We start from the raw sequence: 17,712 nt of genomic DNA on the forward strand, positions 1-17,712 counted from the left end.
CTCCTGCCCAGCCCTATCCCCAACTATCTTTTTTTGAGTTTTTAAATTTTAAGTTTTTAAGAGTTCGGGGGGTATGATGAAGGGTGTTCAGTTGCCTTGTTTGTTTTTGTTGAGACAGTCTCCTTTTGTCGCCCTGGGTAGAGTGCAGTGGCATCATTGTAGCTCATTGCAACCTTCAACTCCTGGGCTCAAAGTGATCCTTCTGCCTCAGTCTCTCCGGTAGCTGGGACTACAGGCGCACAATACCCAGCTGGGTTTTTTTTCCTTTCTTTTTGGTAGAGACAGGGTCTCACTCTTGCTTAGGCTAGTCTTGAATATCTCCCACTTTGGCCTCCCAGAGTGCTAGGATTATAGGCGTGAGCCACCGTGCCCAGCCCTCTCTCCTTTCTTAATTAAAGATGTTTTCATGTTTAAAAGAGGAAAGGCAAGATACTATTTCATAAAATCATAGAAACCTAAAGATTAATCTATTGCTCTTTTCTTATCCCTTCCCAAATAAAATTTATTACTGATGGAGAAGAAATTAAAAGTGGTTTTGAAATCAAAGGAAACACCAAACTGCTTATAAATCTTTCTCAAACCCTTAAATGTCAGATGTTTTGAAGCAGATTTTTGCAAATGAGATAAAAATCCTAGGATGTGCTGGATAATAAAGAACTAATGCTTTGACCAGAAGAACTAGAGAGATAAGATTTCCCAGACGAAATTGGTAGTTGATATCATTTTATCATTCTAAGTCTGTTATTTAAGGCATTCTAGCTAAACATGGTGGCAAGTTCTTTTTTTATCTGTGATTTTCTTAAAACTTAAATATTGGCTTACTTGAAAAAAACAAAGCAGTAAGCTAGTTGCCTTTTAGATAAGAGTCAGGCATTCATTACTGCTCATAGCATTGTACCTGTTCTTCTCCTTGACTCTTACCAGTCAGTGCCCTTGGGATGAACGAGGTGGTGGGTATGGGAAACAAGGCCTGGTTGAGGAAAGTGGTCAAGGATGAGGATTCGTTGTATACTTTAGACAATTTGGTAGACTGTCAAAAAATAGAAATACTACAAAAGGGGAGGGAGATGTTTATGGTGCTTGTCACTCCTGTGAGCATATTGTTGTATATTATTGCAGGGAAAGTATTTATAGGTTGCTGCCCCAGACCACCCCTGAGAATGTGAGTAAAAACTTCAGCCAATACAGCATCGACCCTGTCACTAGGTATCCCAATATTAACGTCAACTTCCTTCGGCCAAGCCAGGTAAGAGCCTTCTAGTCAGTTTATCTGCATCTGGGCCCATTCTCAGGACTGATCAGAACTCTGATATATTGAAATGTATAAAACTATTAATACCGAACATATACAGAACACTTTTTTAGTAATCCAAGTAGATCTCTTTTTGAATTGGTGGAAGTATTATTTTCAGGTTATTTTCCATCAACAGATTGGGCAGCTAAGGCGTAGAGTTGTTGATTGACTTGCAGAAGATCAAACATGACCAAAAATGGTGGATCCAGGACTTTATCCCACACCTCCTGATTCAAATTGCATATTGTAGGGGAAAGAGCACTTGTCCAGTAGTCAGGAGATGTGACTTCCGCTTTCATTATAGGCTAATCACCTGTGTCTTGGACAGGTCATTTCACGGTCTCTGAACCTCAGTTTCTTTACCTGAAAAATGGGGATAATAATCCCTACCTACTCACAGGACCATTGTGAGGGCAAGTGGGATTGCTCACTTGAAAGAACTTGGAAAGATAAAACACTTTTGAAAGTAAAAGATACTATTAGTATTATCAGTTGGTTTTTTTGTACTACTGAGTTGCTTCTCAGGATCTCTAAATCTCAGTACTGCAATGAGGATGACATCTTACAAAGCACAATAATCCCAAAAAGTAGAGCAACTGTAAGAAAGCAGCCCATTGATATATTGGCCTGTGTTCTAGTGTAATTTTTAATTCTCCTTCTACTTGAAGTTTACACCTTTAGGCCTTCTGTACCTATATGTAGTAAGTTCTTAAGTTGTCCATAAAACCTGCTGTTTACGGGCAGCTTAATGATCCAATAGAGACTCTCAGAGGGACGTCTGTGGCCAAGTAGCTAAGTTTTAGCACAACTTCTTACAGTTAATATGCATTTGTTTCTCTATAACCCCACCTCATTCCATGAAGGATTCAAAGCCATCACGGTAACTTCTCTCTGAACTTTGCCCAACTTGCTTCCCAATCTTTCATCTTAGCCATTTTGCTTTTAGGTGGGAATTTATTACTTGATGTTTGATTTTCATTGTGTTTGACTTTGTAACTTTCTGCCAGGTGCGCCATTTATATGATACTGGAGAAACAAAAGATATTCATCTGGAAATGGAGAACTTGGTGAATTCCCGAACTACCCCAAAGCTGACTCGCAATGGTGAGTGCTGGCAGTGGCCTTTTGAAATACAGGTAACCTATTCAGAGAAGTCTGTACTCATTTATTGAGCCGTTATGTGTCCACAGTACCGTCTAAGACAGTGGCTGTCAACCAGGGGTGATTTTGCCTTCCAGAGGACATTTGGCAGTGTCTGGGGACATTTTTGATTGTCACAATTGGGGGCAGGTGCTGCTGGCATCTAGTGGGTAGAAGCCAGGGATGCTGCTAAACCTCCTACAGTGCACAAGGCAGGTCCCCACAACAAAGAATTACCTTGGTCCTAAGATGTTACGACAACATAGAGATAAACCAGATACACATGCTGGAAGGGGTGTGGGGAGAGTAGGGGGGAGAGAGCATGAGAGCTAAGGTTTTGGGGGAAGACTTTACAGAAGAATTGGTGGCATTTTAGCTGGGTCCTGTGGCTGCCAGGATTCAATGACAAAGATGCAGCCCACTCCATACGTTGTGTGTACTGAAGCTGTTGTGAAAGCAGCGTGAAGTGAGTACACCTGATCAGTTGCATGTAAGAAGACTGGAGAAGGGAAGTGCCAGAGGTGGGGAGACGAGTAAGAAATGCATCACGGTGGTCAAGCTAAAGGTGGGAAAGGCCCAAATCTGATCCTAAAGCTGCGGATGGAGAAGAAAGAAGTGGGTGGAGAAGAACTCTGACTTTGGGGCCAGATGCAAGTGGGTCCCAGTCCAAGCTTTGCCATTTGTGAAGTGTGTGGCCTTGAAGAGATGATTTAACATCTCTGAACTTGGGTTTCCTTGTCTGAAATGGAGGGGCGATCATGAGGGTTCTTTGACTGTGGAGAGTGCTTATTACAGTGCTTGGCACATTGGGGTGGTCACTGGCGTTGATAATTATGTGAGAGAATATTAAGGAGCCACAGGCACGGGCAGCTGTGGGGCAAGAGGCAGGTGTTTGTGGACGGTGCGGCGTCGGTGCAGACAAGGCAGGGCAGAGCTGAGAAGATGTGAGAGAAGGTTTGAGTTCTGTTCTGGACATTTTGAATCTGACATGTTTTTGGTGTATCAGGGTGGATATGAGGACCAACAGGCAGTTGGAAACATTTTCATATTTTTCCACTGGGACGTCATTTCCTTGAAAGCAGAGAGTATCTTTATTCACTGTTATTATTTTAGAACCTGGAATACTGAAGTTGTCCAATACATATTGGATGGTTGGACAGACAGATTTGGGAGGCATCTGAATAAAGTTAATTTCTGAGCCAAGAGATGGCACTAGAAGTGGTTCTATCTGTAGTTTCAGGATACGTTTTCACTGTGAAAGACTTAAACAGGATTTTTGTGATATACATTTTTTATCTTATGTTCACAGATCACTAAATGACTTAGTACAAGGCTAAATATTTTCAGCTGCTTTAGGTAAGGGAACAGACTTCCTTGGACACAAATAGGAGTTCACAGATTCTCTTAAATGCTCCATATCAGAGCTATTCTGATGTAATTTAAAAAAAAGATTGTTATAAAGGCTGTTAGGGTTTTAGAAGAAATATCAAGGAACTGTAAAATATGTGTTTGCCTATTCAGTTTTTTAAGATGTGATAATTTATAATACAAGGTACCAAACTTGGGCTGAGGGATTGTCTGGGGTTCCTGGCTTTGTCAGTGTAACTCTACAGAATTTCTTCACTTGGCAAATTGCTTGCTACCTTGGAAAGTGTAAGAGCAAGACTCTGTTTATTTTTGGTTGAATGTGCTGCTAGATAGAATGGAACCTTTTCTTATCTGTTACTTTGGAGGGAAAAGCCTTCCTGGGCCGCTTGCCAAGCAACTCTCCAGGGAAATGCTAGAACTGTTGCAAATGAGGGTGATCGCTCAGTAGGTGGCACTCTTCCATCTGAGTCAGCGTCCATGAGTGCCATGGGGACACTGGGCTTCGGCATGGTCAGGTCCAGACCACGCCGGGTGTGATTTATCAGTCTGTTAGCGGGGTGGACATTGACCTTAGAGTCTGGATAAATTGGTAGTTTCCTGTCTTTCTATAATAGCACTATCATGATACCAGCTACATAACCTTATTCCTCACTGATCTCAAAAGATTTGAGATCTAGTGGTAACTATTTTGTCCCTATCCTCAGTAATTTTTCACACTGGATATATGTACTGAAGAGAGGATCCCATATCCTGTGGTTACCACACTTCAGATGATGATTGTTGTTGTTTCAGAGTCTGTAGCTCGTTCAAGCAAACTGCTGGGTTGGTGCCAGAGGCAGACGGATGGCTATGCAGGGGTAAATGTGACAGATCTCACCATGTCCTGGAAAAGTGGGTTGGCCCTTTGTGCAATTATCCACAGATACCGTCCTGATCTGATGTAAGTCCTGACCAAACTTTGTGTTTTATTTTATGTTCCCTAAAGATCTCAGAGTACCTTGCTATCAAGTAGCCAAATTGTGTCCTTTCTCCTAGAATAAGGTACATAGTAAGATACTTTGGAAGGCAATGATTTTGATTTAGTTATATTTATAAACACTATATGTCATGCATTATATAGCTCAACCCAGGACCAACCTGGGCCTATTAGCTTCACACAAAGGAAAACTGTTTATTGGCCCTGAGTTGAACTCTTCATTTCAGCCAACTGTCTCTCAGACTCTCTCGATCACAAGGGAAACCTGGCTAGAACATTTGGCCAGCTCAAGGCAAATATGTCACAACCAACAAAACAAAAAACAATGAATACTTCCCCTGTTTTTGATGGTTCATTGGCATTTTCTCTTTGTTAAAGACTATACTTTTTGCAAACACGCACTGTCAGGTCCATGAAACTTTCCTCATGTTACCCACCTATAACAGTAACATCTCTTTGGCCATTCCCTACTCACCTGTCTACAGAATCAGTACACTAGGAGGACCCCAGGCCAGCTGCAGAGACCAGTGCCCTCAGATTTCCCCCATCAGCGTTTGTTACCATGGAAGCCAAACAAAAAGATTCAGAAACAGAAGCAGAGCATGTTGAGTTTGGCTGCTTGTCGTTTTTATCATTAGGTCCACTTAAGGGCCTAGTGTCTGTTTGTTTTTTTTTAAATGATTGCTTAAGGAATCCTAAAAGACATAGTCCCTGTTTTTATGATGGTCATAAGCTAATGAGACAAGAGCTAATAAAAACAGTCTTGCACAGTGTGGATGAAAAATGGGGATTTCTGATGTGCTTGGGTGACAGTAAATGACCTCCTGTGCTCATGTCCCTTAGCTCATCCAGAGTTAGTAAAAGATAAATGAAAGCAGGGGGTTGGGGAGGTAGAGCAGCTTGAGAAAGATTGTGCTCGGTGACACTAAAGTGCTTCAGAGGATGGGGCCAGGTGAATCAGCATATTCCAAAGGCAAGGCAAGAAAAAAGGATGCAGGCAGAGGTAGTTGAGGGTACAGATTGGATGAAGGGCAAGTGTGGAGGCAAAGGGGATGTGTCCTGTCAGACCAGGCTGCCTAGAGAAGGTCTTAGGGGAATTAACTCATAGCAGAACACAAAGCAGTGGGGAGGTAATTGGCACTGTTTAGACTACAATGACTTCTTTCAGGATGAGTCTCCATAGTTTAACACACTTAACCTACAGAGAAAAGGAATTTGAAAAAATGGTATGGGGTCAGTAGGTTAACACAAAATAAGGACTGCCAGGTTACCCCGAAATCACCTAAAGAACAATGCTATCAGTTCTTACTGTGAGTAGCAAGAAGTAACCCAGTAGGACATGTTTATTAATCCAAATACTTGGGAAAACTCAGAAATTTAGCAATGGTAAAATCTTTTGAGGAAGGTTTTGAGATTTTCCCTCAAGGAGAAAGCCAAATAAGATTTACAAGAGCTGATTAAGTACATTAACAGCTTGTCAGGTCCAACAGCCGTGGTGGGTGATAATCCTAGGTCTTCAGGAGCAGTCTGATCCAAATAGGATATTTGTCATTATTTGACATAAGTTTAATACGTACCACACACAAGGCACAAGAGAATATATATTAAAGATACTTCCTATTCCTGAGCTTATATTTTAGTAAGAAATTTGTGTTCCTGGAAAAATGAAAGTAGTTTTTCAACTTTTCCCCTCTTTTTTCTTTTATTGGATAGACGTTTAATCATTTTGTCTTGAGGATGCTGTGCATTTCCTTAGTAAAAGGAACGAGAAGAGGTGAGATAAACAGGTTTGCGGTGAGATTTCAGTAATGCGCTGCCCCTCGGATTTTAGCCAGAGACTGAGAAGTGCTGATGGCTCCACAATACTGTGTTCTCCGCTTTGGGGATGGTCTACCCGTCTTGATATGTTTTTCTCGTCCTGTTCTCAGAGATTTTGATTCTTTGGATGAGCAAAATGTGGAAAAGAATAACCAACTGGCCTTTGATATTGCTGAGAAGGAACTGGGCATTTCTCCCATCATGACAGGCAAAGAAATGGCCTCCGTGGGGGAGCCCGACAAGCTATCCATGGTGATGTACCTGACCCAGTTCTACGAGATGTTCAAGGACTCGCTCCCCTCCAGCGGTAAGGCCTGGGCAGCGCTGGTGCAGAAGCCCCCATGGCCTGCTGTGTTGTGACCTGGCCTTCCTTTCCTTCTGACTGTGTCCTTCATCACTACCACCAAACACACACAAGCCGACTGTTTTTACCAGTTGGCCATCATGGGAAATCTCTGGAACTTTGCTCCTTTATTTTACCTTCTCTAATAATGTGTTCTCCACCTCTCATTCTTTCCCAGATCTTTCTCACTGTATCTGTAGCTATGCAAAAGTCATTCCTGCCCAAAATCTTTTTCCTTGACTCTATTGCCTTTTCATACCCTTTCTCTCAGAACCAGCCTTTTTGAAAAAGTGGTTTGTGCTTGTGGCTTCCACTTCCTCGGGGCCTAAACTTAGTAATGCTTTGTAACCTGGCTTCCCTTTGTGCCACTTTCCTCAAGCTGTTCTCCACAGTCAGGAAGAATCACCAACTCTGTGTTCTTTTCTCATCTCTCATCTCTCATGCACTTGGCTTTTCTGCGCTGTTCATCCCTGTGGAGTGATGTCCTTTTTCTTCTCAGCGCCTGCCACCCTGAGCCGCACTTGGCTCATTCTCCTCCTTCCTTCTGTAACCATGCCTCCTCTGGCTTCTCTTTCTACTCTTAACCTCTTAGTGTTTCCTGCAGATTTTCCCTTAGCTTGCTGCCTGTCAGAGTGTTATGAAAAATACTCCTATTGTCATTAATTGTCCCTTGGAATAAATGTAGCATAATGCTTAAGAGTATTGACTATGGTGTCTGACCTGGGTTTATATCCCAGTACTTCACTTGTTCGACCTTAGGCAAGTTACTAAATTTCCCTGTTCCTTGGTTTCCCCATATGTAAAATGGGGATTATACATACAATTACATTGTGATGTGCTAAGAAGAGTGTTTGGCAAATGGAAGCACTTAATAAACGTTAGCAATTTATTATTAATTACACTTTTTAAAATTAATATTAATAGTAAAACATTGAAGTCCACAAAATTTATGGTGCCACCCTCTAGTGCCTTCCAGCTTGTGTGCTCTTATAGGCATCTGTGGCTATTCCTGATTAGGTGTGCAGTTCTTACAACAGAAATCCACAACTCTAACATTACTGTGCCCGTTCCGGGAGAGCCCCTTTGTGTGCAGCTCAGAGCATGGCTTCTGCCTGTATCAAAACTGAAGACTCCAAGTTACCTCCTGATTTCTCTCTCCCTCTCTGTCCCTAAGTTTTTATCACAAAGATGAAGCATCAATACTCTGCTGCAACTAATGATCCAGTGCAGATTCCAACTTGTGAAAAGGAAAAGCAGAGGTTTTTGTAACTGAAGTAGATTGGGGGAAAGAGTTGTTTTTGTTTATGCGGATGGAAAAGAGAAGGTTCCACGTGTAGACCCAAGTGTGGTTTCTTCTCGGGAGTTCCCTACTGAGATTCACGTGCTTTGTCACAGCCGGTGAACCTTGGGAGCTTTCGGAGATTCTGGGAGCCGCCTGCAAGGGAGAGTAGTTCTGGCCAGGACTCTGGCACCCTGCAGGGCTGTCCTTGAACATCGCTGATTTCTGTTCACAGACACCTTGGACCTGAATGCCGAGGAGAAAGCAGTCTTGATAGCCAGCACCAAATCCCCCATCTCCTTCCTAAGCAAACTTGGGCAGACCATCTCTCGGAAGCGCTCTCCCAAGGTATGTGGAAGAATCCTTTACCGGCTACAAAGCTAATGGAAAGGTACGGTGACTAGAATAACGCAGTTTCCCTCCTCTCTTGGTATAGGATAAAAAGGAAAAGGACTTGGATGGTGCTGGAAAGAGGAGAAAGACCAGTCAATCAGAGGAGGTGAGATTCATCTAGAATTTGTTAGAATGACGATAATAATACTGAATTGTGCCCTTTTGGTTTAAATCCTTTATTTCCACGTTGGTATTGCTAGATTGCTTCATGTTTGTCCTTTATGAGAATTTCTGTGGCCAGATGTTTTTTCTCTGGGCTTTTGCCTTTGTTTAATTTTCTATAAAGCATTCAGAGAACATAACACGCCTGTGCACTCAGACCTTCTTGTCTCTTTGGAATCCCACATTTGGCAAAGCACAGGGGCTCTCCTGGGATTCGACAATACCAGCACAAGTCTGAGACCTCTTTATACCTCCGTGTTTACCAGAGTCTTGCTGACTCCATGTGTACATCAGAACCTTGAAGAGAGCTGCCGAGCTCGACCTAAAGCAAAACTGCCAGCCACTGTGCCAGGGCCTGATCACACTTCTTCTTTGAGGGAAGAGCATTTGGAGCCTCCTGTAACAGAGCTGGTTCTTGGGTGCTTGGTGTTCTTCAGGAGGAGGCTCCCCGGGGCCACAGAGGAGAAAGACTGACACTGGTGAGCACTCTGACGGACAGGAGGATGGATATTGCTGTTGGCAACCAGAACAAAGTGAAGTACATGGCGACACAGCTGCTGGCCAAATTTGAAGAGAACGCACCTGCGCAGTCCGCCGGCATACGGAGACAGGTAAGCCCATCTCACACCTCGCCCATCCACGTTCGCTCAGGGCACACAGGAAGGAGCGGTCTTTAGAGTCAAGTGAGATGGGCTTTGTCACGGCTCCAGGGTTCGTAGGCTCAAGACTGATGTCTGGCTTTCCCCTTGTCTGACCAGGGCAGTGGGGAGAGTTTCAGAAGCTTGCCCACACATTCAGGGCTGCTTTGTCCTTAACCTTCTGATGTGTCTGTGACAAAAATCATCAGAGGGGCCTAAAACATGTATGTCTGTATCTATATATCTACACCTATATGTATATTCACAGACATATTTAAATTATAAAGAAGTGCATGCTTATGAAGGAAAAATGCTGAAAAGTCTAATAAAGGTAATTACTTATAATTCTGTTAATATTTTGCTTATTGTCTTTTTTTAAAGTGCTTTCTTGTTTTTATAGTTGAGGTCATTCTTAACATACACTTTCTCTTCTGCTTTTTTCATTTATCTTTAGGCATATTCCCATGTTGTTCCAAACTCTTTGCAAGCCTCTTTTGAAATGTGTGGTACCGTGCTTTTCTTAACTGTTGCACTAGTATTGGATGTTTTAGTTGTTTCTCATATTTCTTGATAAAATACAGAGGTAAACATTCTTGCAATAAAGCTGCTTTTGTGTGTTGCAGATTATTTTCCTGGGATATTGCTAGGAATATGAACTTTCTGGCTAAATGGGACTCCCACAAGTCATGTGTGAGGTTCTAGGCAGGAGCATTTGACTTGAGGGGTCTTTGTTGGAGGGTGTCTAGAAAGTCACTTAGACTTTATACAAGAGGATGGGCTGTTTTGAAATTCACACTGAAAGTTTCTCGTAAAACTCCTTGATGACCGGGAAAAGCAACCGGAGGCCAGGCCGTTCTCTGCATTCTCTCTCCCTCTCTCCCTCCCCTGCTCCCCCCCTCCTCCTTACTCAGCATTCCTGTGGACTGAGCGGGAGGGGGAGGGGTGGCTTTGCGTGGAGTCTGGCACAATTAATTTCTTCTCACATAGTCTTTGCACTCCAGTCTTCTCATGTGCGGCTCACAGAAAAGATGGTCATATTCGTTGTAGACAGTTGAGGTTGCCTGGAGGCTCTGGCAGCCCCAGGTCCAGCCCCCTTCAGGAAAGCAGGAATGCTCTTTGTTGGAGGGTGCTTTCCTCATTTTGGGTGGAAAGATTAGTTTTCCAAATCAGAATTGGTAGTTTAGACTGAGAGAGCATTGAGTTAGGGATAAGGATAACAAGAATCACAGCGCCTGTTTTCCTTTTTTTTTTTTTTTTTTGGCATTTGCTTTTGGCTTAGAGGGGAGCCTATTTTCTTTCCTCTGTGTGGCTTTCTAAGAGTTGATTCTACCTCCCCCCACAGTTCACAGATGTGTGTCTGTCTTCCATGAGTACCTTTCAGTGTCTTCTCCCACCTTGACCTATTTTATTCTGTTTTGTCTCCATGTCCTGTCTCTGCCCACACTTGGCCCGTGTGTCACAGCCTACACAAGTGCGTGGGGCCAGCCGGCCGTCCTGCTGCCCGCCTGAGCAGGGTCGCCCTGCTCCCAACCCCCGGTGGAAACAGGTAAAGGAGCTGCCAGGTGCCTGCCCAGGCCTTCCCACCCCTTTCCTCCTCCTGAGCCAGGCAGTGCTGAGGCCCGAATGCTAGAACCCTGGCTCCCAGGGCAGGAGGTCTCTGTGCTCATTTAAATAGTGACTCTGGGAAGACATTTAACTGACAGTGCTGATTGGATTCAGTGATTTATTTAACTCCTTGGGATTTGAGAAACCAGTTAAAGAGTGGATTATTGAATTGGCTTGGAACTAGCTTAGGCTATGTGGTAAGTCGTTCTGGTACCTCAGCCCCTGGGGATTTGCCGTTGTCACGTTTTTCTCAAGCTGCCTTTTTCCTAGCAGTCTTCTCGTGACCGTTGGAGGGAGAATCCTGACTCAGTCAAGGCTGAGTGTTGGGGCAGCAGAACCTTTCACATTAAATAGAAAAATGTTATCCAAGAAAATAGTCTTGAACTGTGATTTTTATTTGTTTCAAATCCTGGACAAAGGTGTTCATGGACATTTTCTTGGTGTTCTACATTTAAAATACTCTTTTTGGAAATTTTCACTAAAACCTTTGCAAGACCTCCTAGAAAACTGCTTATCCTAAGTAATACTGAATAGGGAAGATGATGGCACCTGGTTTATGATAGAAAACCAATCAGCAGGAGTGGAGGCCGCTAATGTATTTTCTCCCGTGTCACAGCTGAGCAAGTCCCTGTGTGGGAGTGGAGCCTGGGTAGGCCGTGTCATGGTTTGTATCATTAGGACTTACACGATGCTGAGCAGTCAGATGAGTTGTTTCCATCGGCATCTTTTACAGTTGGTTCCGCCAGCCTCTTGTACCATACAGTGTCATCTGCCAGGAGGTGCTGGGGAGTGGCAAGTTGAGTTTTATTGAAATTATATTCAGGGGAAGTGTTCCTTTCTAACTATTCTTTAATAATATGCCACATTAGTCTGGCCATGGTGGCTCATGCCTGTAATCCCAGCACTTGGGGAGGCTGAGGCAGGTGGACTGCTTAAGTCCAAGAGTTCGAGACCAGCCTTGGCAACATAGCAAGACCCCGTCCCTACAAAAAAATTAAAAAATTAGCCAGGCACGGTGATGTATGTCTGAAGTCCCAGGTACTCAGGAGGCTGAGGCAGGAGGATCACTTGAGCCTAGGATTTCGAGGCTACAGCAAGCTATGATCTGGCTAGTACAGTCTAGCCTGGGCAACAGAGCAAAACCCTGTCTCTTAAAAAAATTAAATAATAATAATAATATACCACATTAAAGGCAGGACCCATGAAGGAGAGGTTGGAACTTTGGGAGCAGTGTCCAAATTCACCACAGAAGCCAAGCTTCTCCTTTCCCTAGGCTTGGAAGAGGTCTTCTGAAAAAAAAATCTTCAGAAATTTACTTGAGTTTTATTTTCTTACCCTTTGCCTTGAAGTCTAGGTGGAAGGTATGATTAGAAAGGTGATCTTTAGTTGAGTGTCTGTTGAAGGGGAAAGTGAACTCTAAACTAGATTCAAAAAACTCTAGACTCCTATGATGTTCATAAAGGTTGCCTGAGATAGGAGCAGCAGAGGGGAAGGGAGGCGAGGAGTAATACACTCCAGTGAGTGAACAGATGCTCCAGGGTGGCATGTGCCTGGAGCCACTTTTGGGGGGCTTGGTCAGGAGTCTTGGGTAGCAGGTGTGGCCTGAGGAGCCAGCCAACCGGAGGCCTCGGTCCTGGTGACGACTCACACATTGGCTTCTCATCTGATTGAGCTGTACTGAAAGAGTTCCAGGGGCTTGGTGTTCGTGGGACTACTGTGTTTCTCCTGTTCAAGTATCTGGTAGCCTCTAACTCCCTGGAGAATGTTGTTAGTCCCAGCCAAGACAGCTTGTCATCTGGGTGATCATGATCACAGTCAGCAGAGCAAAAGACTGGCAGGCTGAGGGGTAGCAGAATAGAACCTTGAAGCCAAATACAGGCTCTATGTCTACGAAATGGGCCCCGGAGATGGTAGTTAGAAAGAGTCACCGGGTAGGTGGATGAATGAGACTTGGTAGGTGAGAAACCACAAACAGTGAACATCCTGTGAGGTCCTCAGGTGCTTTAGGTTATATAAAGTCAGGAATCGTGAGCTTAGGCGGCTGCAGGGAGATAGCACCGTGAACCCTGACTCATAGTTCTTATGTCCAGGTAAAATGTACAACATTCACATAGAATGTTTCTTAGCACTAAATCAGGAATCTTTGCCTTCTGAATTTATCCCCTCAAAGAGAGTTGGAGTCGCACTGCCAGATGCTTCAGAAACATGGGGACAGAGGAACTCCAGTGATGCCCAGGGCCCTGCTTTGACACACCCTGATGGTTGGCCCCTGTGTCTCCCATCAGGAGTGGGGGCTGATGGGTAACACCTCACTGTGACTCACTTTGTGCTCCTCTGGAAGTGGTTCAGACAGGGACAGGAGGGTGTGGCAAGCATGGCAGTGATGGCAAAGTTGGCACAAGGACCAGTTTCAGCTTAGGTCATGGTGTGGAGAAGGGAAATGAATAACTTTGCCTGCCAATGACTTTTCTTTTACCTTCCTTTGTCAACACTGTGGCTCTTCCCTTCCCCAGTCTTTTGCCTTTTGATCTCAGAAATGTGTCCTGAAGGTCAACAGTGCATTAACCAGCCTTGGTTTGGAAGTAGATTGTCATGTGAGTTGGGAACAAGCAGCGGAGCTGTTTCCCCAGGCGTCGTGGCTTCCACAGCCTCCTTCCCTCCTGGGCCTTACCTGCACCTACTGCACACAGCCATCCGGGCCAGGGAGTGAGAATTCTCCTGGAAGGGATCAGAGAGGCCTAGGAACATGGGATTATTTCTGCGGTGCAGAGGGACTCTCTGAATTAGAGGCAGACTCCCAAGGAAGGGTGTACAAGGGAGAGGGGGAAGAATGAAGGGAAGCCATGAACATGCATATGGCATTCCATTAAGGAAAGAGGTTTAATTTTTCTATCCTGTTGTTTTCCTACACTTTCTTATATTTCCTTGGTGGTTTTCCAGAACCTTTTGAGTGTGCACGCAGGGCTGAGAAGGGAGCAATGCTGCTTTACTGCATTGGGGACACATGTGACCAAGCCTTGGGAGGGAGCCTCCGTATCCCCTCATGGTAGTTGGCTTGTTAACCCTTCTGCTCCACTCATAATCAAGCCCATTTCTTCTGTCCCCCAACCTCCTCGATGAAACCCTTGATCCCTGGCATCTGGAAAGTACTACACTGCAGGTTCTAACCAGCTACCTAGATGACCTATGCATCTGTGCCTAACAGGAAGGTACAGTCCTACCCGGAGGCCAGGAAACTGACAGGCCCCCCCCTCTCTGGCAGCATAGGGGTTTGCTGTTGAGGATGGAGGGGCAAGGAAGGGGCCTGTTGGGGCACTTTGCAAATGCCCTTCAGTCCTCCCAGAACCCGTCTTCTGGGAGGAAACATGGCCACTGTTTCAACAATGTTCTCTCTGTTTGTGTCTGTTGGTGTAAAAGCGACGGGAAAAGGAGCGTTCTCGGACCTGCCCCAAAAAAGTGATCACGCTCTCTCCTCTCCCTACTCCACCTCCCTGTCGGGCACCTGGCCGCCAGCAGGTGATCTTCTCCGCATGCTCTGTTGTCCTCGTCTGCCTCTTCCTGCCTGCCTGTGTAGATGGCTGGTGTAGACACCAAATCAGCATTTAGTCTCTTAAGTGATAACCGTTAAAAAATAAATTAAATAAAAAGAAAGACCATCTGTAGAAACCACGTGTAGCAGAAGCAACTTTTATTGCTACAAATGAGCGATTCCTGACTGGATCTAAGGACAGTACATAATACATTTAAACCCTGGGTAGCTCAGTCTAGCCCCATGTCACAGTAAAATCACTATGCAATCACAAACTAAAAGTTAAACTGTAATTTACACTATACTTGTCACAGATCTAAGGCCCAGAAGCTCTAAGAGCAACACATTTTTCTAAAACCCCATGTAAGGCTGGCCATTTTTCTCTTGCTGCCCTAAGAGGTGTGGTTAACACGGGCATTTGGGAGCTTGTACGGGGCTTCACTACGTGAGTTTTGGCCCTTCTGGTTCTGAGCACCCTGCCCCTTGCCCGTCCAGCTCCTCCAGGCAGGTCATTCAAGAACTGCTTATAGAGTGGTCCACCACAGACGTGGTTAACGAGGACAGCAAGTGTCCGTTTGTGGCAGGCACACTTACATAAAGTATATTTATAGAATGGCTTTGGTTGACCTTTGTAGTATATTCCTCTAAAATAAAATGCTATTAATAATTTCAAGGGCAAGAGCTATAGAAAGACATTTTCTCAACTAAGGTGACCTTTTTAAAAGATGGCCACTGGTAACGTGTCTGATTTTAAAGGCCCACTCTGTATCCCTGCACCTAAGAGTAGAGCCATGGTAGGCTTAGTTAAGTGTGCTATGCCTGGCCTCTAAATAAGAGCTAACAAACAGGAGCATTCACTGTGACCCAGGCAGTAATCTAAGTTCTTTTCATGTATTTTCGAGTATTATCTCAACCAATTCTCACAACACTGGGAGGCAGGTACTATTATTATCTCCATTTTAAAGATGAGGAGACTGAGGCATAGGGTAGAGAAGCTGAGTAATTTGTACGAGGCCACACGGCAAGTAATGGAGCCAGACTTCAATCTGGGTCATGTGACCCTGGAGCCTGTGCTCTGGCCTCATCCCGCCTACAGAGACGGTGGATAAGAGTAGCCACGCCGGAAGCTTCGGATCAGTTTTTGCAGCCATACGTGGCTGTAAGGTGAACCCTTAGTTCTCCACAGAGTGCTGAGAGTGGTCTTCCTCGTTCCCGTGGTTGCCGTGTTAGTGGTTTGGTCAGATCAGCGAGGTAGCTGTGTGCCTGTGCATTTCATCTCTCGCCTACGTATTCCTGTGTGTCAGCTCGAAACGCTCCCCGTCCACTTCTCCCTTTAATAAGTTATGCTTCGGTCCTGTGTTCCTGTTCAGGGACCACTCCCCAGCCTGCAGTTTCCCCTGGACTGTCGTAATGGTCATTTATTCCAGTTTCCATCTCCCCACCTTTCCTTTCTAGTGTCTTGCTGTGGAAAGCTTTACCCTTTTAACCTGGCTCTTTTTCTAAACTTTCCATTTAACACCTCTGATCTTATGCCACAGAGTGAAAGAAGTATGTTCGTTCCACCTTTGTACTAACTGCAGTTCTTTATTTATCTGTGAGCTGACCAGGTGGGCGGATTGGCTGTGCAGACAGCTGTCCTTGGGTCATGGGGTTTGACATAGACGAGATTATGGTTATGTGGGGTGGGGGTCAGTCGGGGCAGGGGTATGTGTTGAAATGAACTCTGAATTTCTGGCCCTGAATTTTTCACTGTCGCTTAGTAGGTCCAAATAGAGCATTTGGATGGAGCTTAAGTTTCTACTTTGTTGCCAACAGACATACAGGGATCTTGATGCTGACAACCGTGGCAAGCAGAGTCCCCGTCACGAGAGGGTAAAAGAGCATGAACCCATGGCATGGGATGCTGAGAGCCAAGCAGATGGGGCACGCGTGAGGGGGTGGGCGTGTGCAGAGGGAAGGGGGCATGGGGGATAGCCCCCTTTCCCCTTGCTTTTTGCATTTTCTTGTCACCCAGCCAAGAGCCATAATTCTTTTTGCTAGCAATGTTGACCCCTGCAAGTAGCGTTCACTGCAGAGCATTCATCTGCCCGGCATTCAGGTGGATGCTGGTCCTAAGTGTGTGTGTTATTATAAAGGGCCTCACGACTTCCCATCTCTGCCCACCTTTCCCATTCCAAGACTGTACTACCTCTACCCACAAAATATGTGCCGGTGGTAGAAGAGTGTTGGACTACCTGGCACAGCTTCTTAGGGGATGGGTCTAGGTCAATAAGCAGGTGCATTTGACAGTCACGGATCTTGACGTGGAAATCCTAAGAGAGCCAGAGCTCTTACCAGTGTGGGGGTTTTTCAAGCATGAAGAGATTGAGGGGAAGGAAGGTGATGACAGGATGAGGGTATATAATGAAAAGCTTTAGCTAGTCTTCTCTGAGCAACTAAGGGGGGGAAATTACTAATTGCGACTAGCCATTATATAATTTGATAAATGGCAGAGATGCTCAATTAAAGAGGTTCTTTATGAAACTTTTGTTGTTGTTATTCCTACCTTTAAAGAAGATCTCAGAGTGGGGATAACCTGGAGCTAGGGTAAGGAATTATATCTAGTTATTAATCTCACATAAGCCTTTTATTTTTACCTCTTCTTCTGCCTCTGCCGTCTGAGAAATACAGTTATGGGCAAGTAGTAAATTAGGTCACTCATCAGACCCATTAGGAAACTAGTCATAGCACTGTCTTCCTGTGCCCCGTGACCAAGCGAGCAACAGGCAGTCCGTGTGCTGCCAGGGTCGGGTGCTGGGTCGGGGAGGAGAGAATGGGGTGGAGGTGGAGGGCGGGGCCCTGCTCCGCTGTGCCCACCCTTGCTGGGGCTGCTCTTTCCCATGGCACTGACTGTGCCCGGCCTCTTCCTCCCTTCTCCCTAGGCTGTATCCCTCTCAAAAAGGGCAGTAGCCATTTCCTTGAGCAGGGTAGTACCCTACATTTTGGGGAAGGCATATTTAATGAGGTGCTGATGATTTTAAATGAAAGAATGCCTAAAAGAAGAAGGGAGGGAAGTACGTGGAATAGAAGGAGACATTGGCATGGAGAAACAATTTGAAGTCTAGGCCTGCAGTGCGGAGGGGAAGGGTAGGGCTTTGAGCTTAGGAGACAATAAGGATTGCAGGGAT

At 44.9% G+C, this 17,712-nt stretch overlaps 1 protein-coding gene across 1 annotated transcript in view; it reads left to right on the forward strand.

Annotated features, from left to right (window-relative positions):
* Positions 1-17,712, forward strand: part of MICAL3 (microtubule associated monooxygenase, calponin and LIM domain containing 3) — a 211,428-nt gene that overhangs the window by 114,649 nt on the left and 79,067 nt on the right. The window contains exons 14-17 of the mRNA XM_012651059.1: positions 8,454-8,566; positions 8,655-8,717; positions 9,211-9,384; positions 10,874-10,957. Coding sequence (XP_012506513.1) covers positions 8,454-8,566; positions 8,655-8,717; positions 9,211-9,384; positions 10,874-10,957 — 434 coding nt within the window. The remainder of the gene's footprint in view (positions 1-8,453; positions 8,567-8,654; positions 8,718-9,210; positions 9,385-10,873; positions 10,958-17,712) is intronic.

The sequence above is a fragment of the Propithecus coquereli genome, unplaced genomic scaffold (genome assembly GCF_000956105.1).
Source record: "Propithecus coquereli isolate 6110/MARCELLA unplaced genomic scaffold, Pcoq_1.0 Scaffold346, whole genome shotgun sequence".
NCBI classification, from domain to species: domain Eukaryota; kingdom Metazoa; phylum Chordata; class Mammalia; order Primates; family Indriidae; genus Propithecus; species Propithecus coquereli.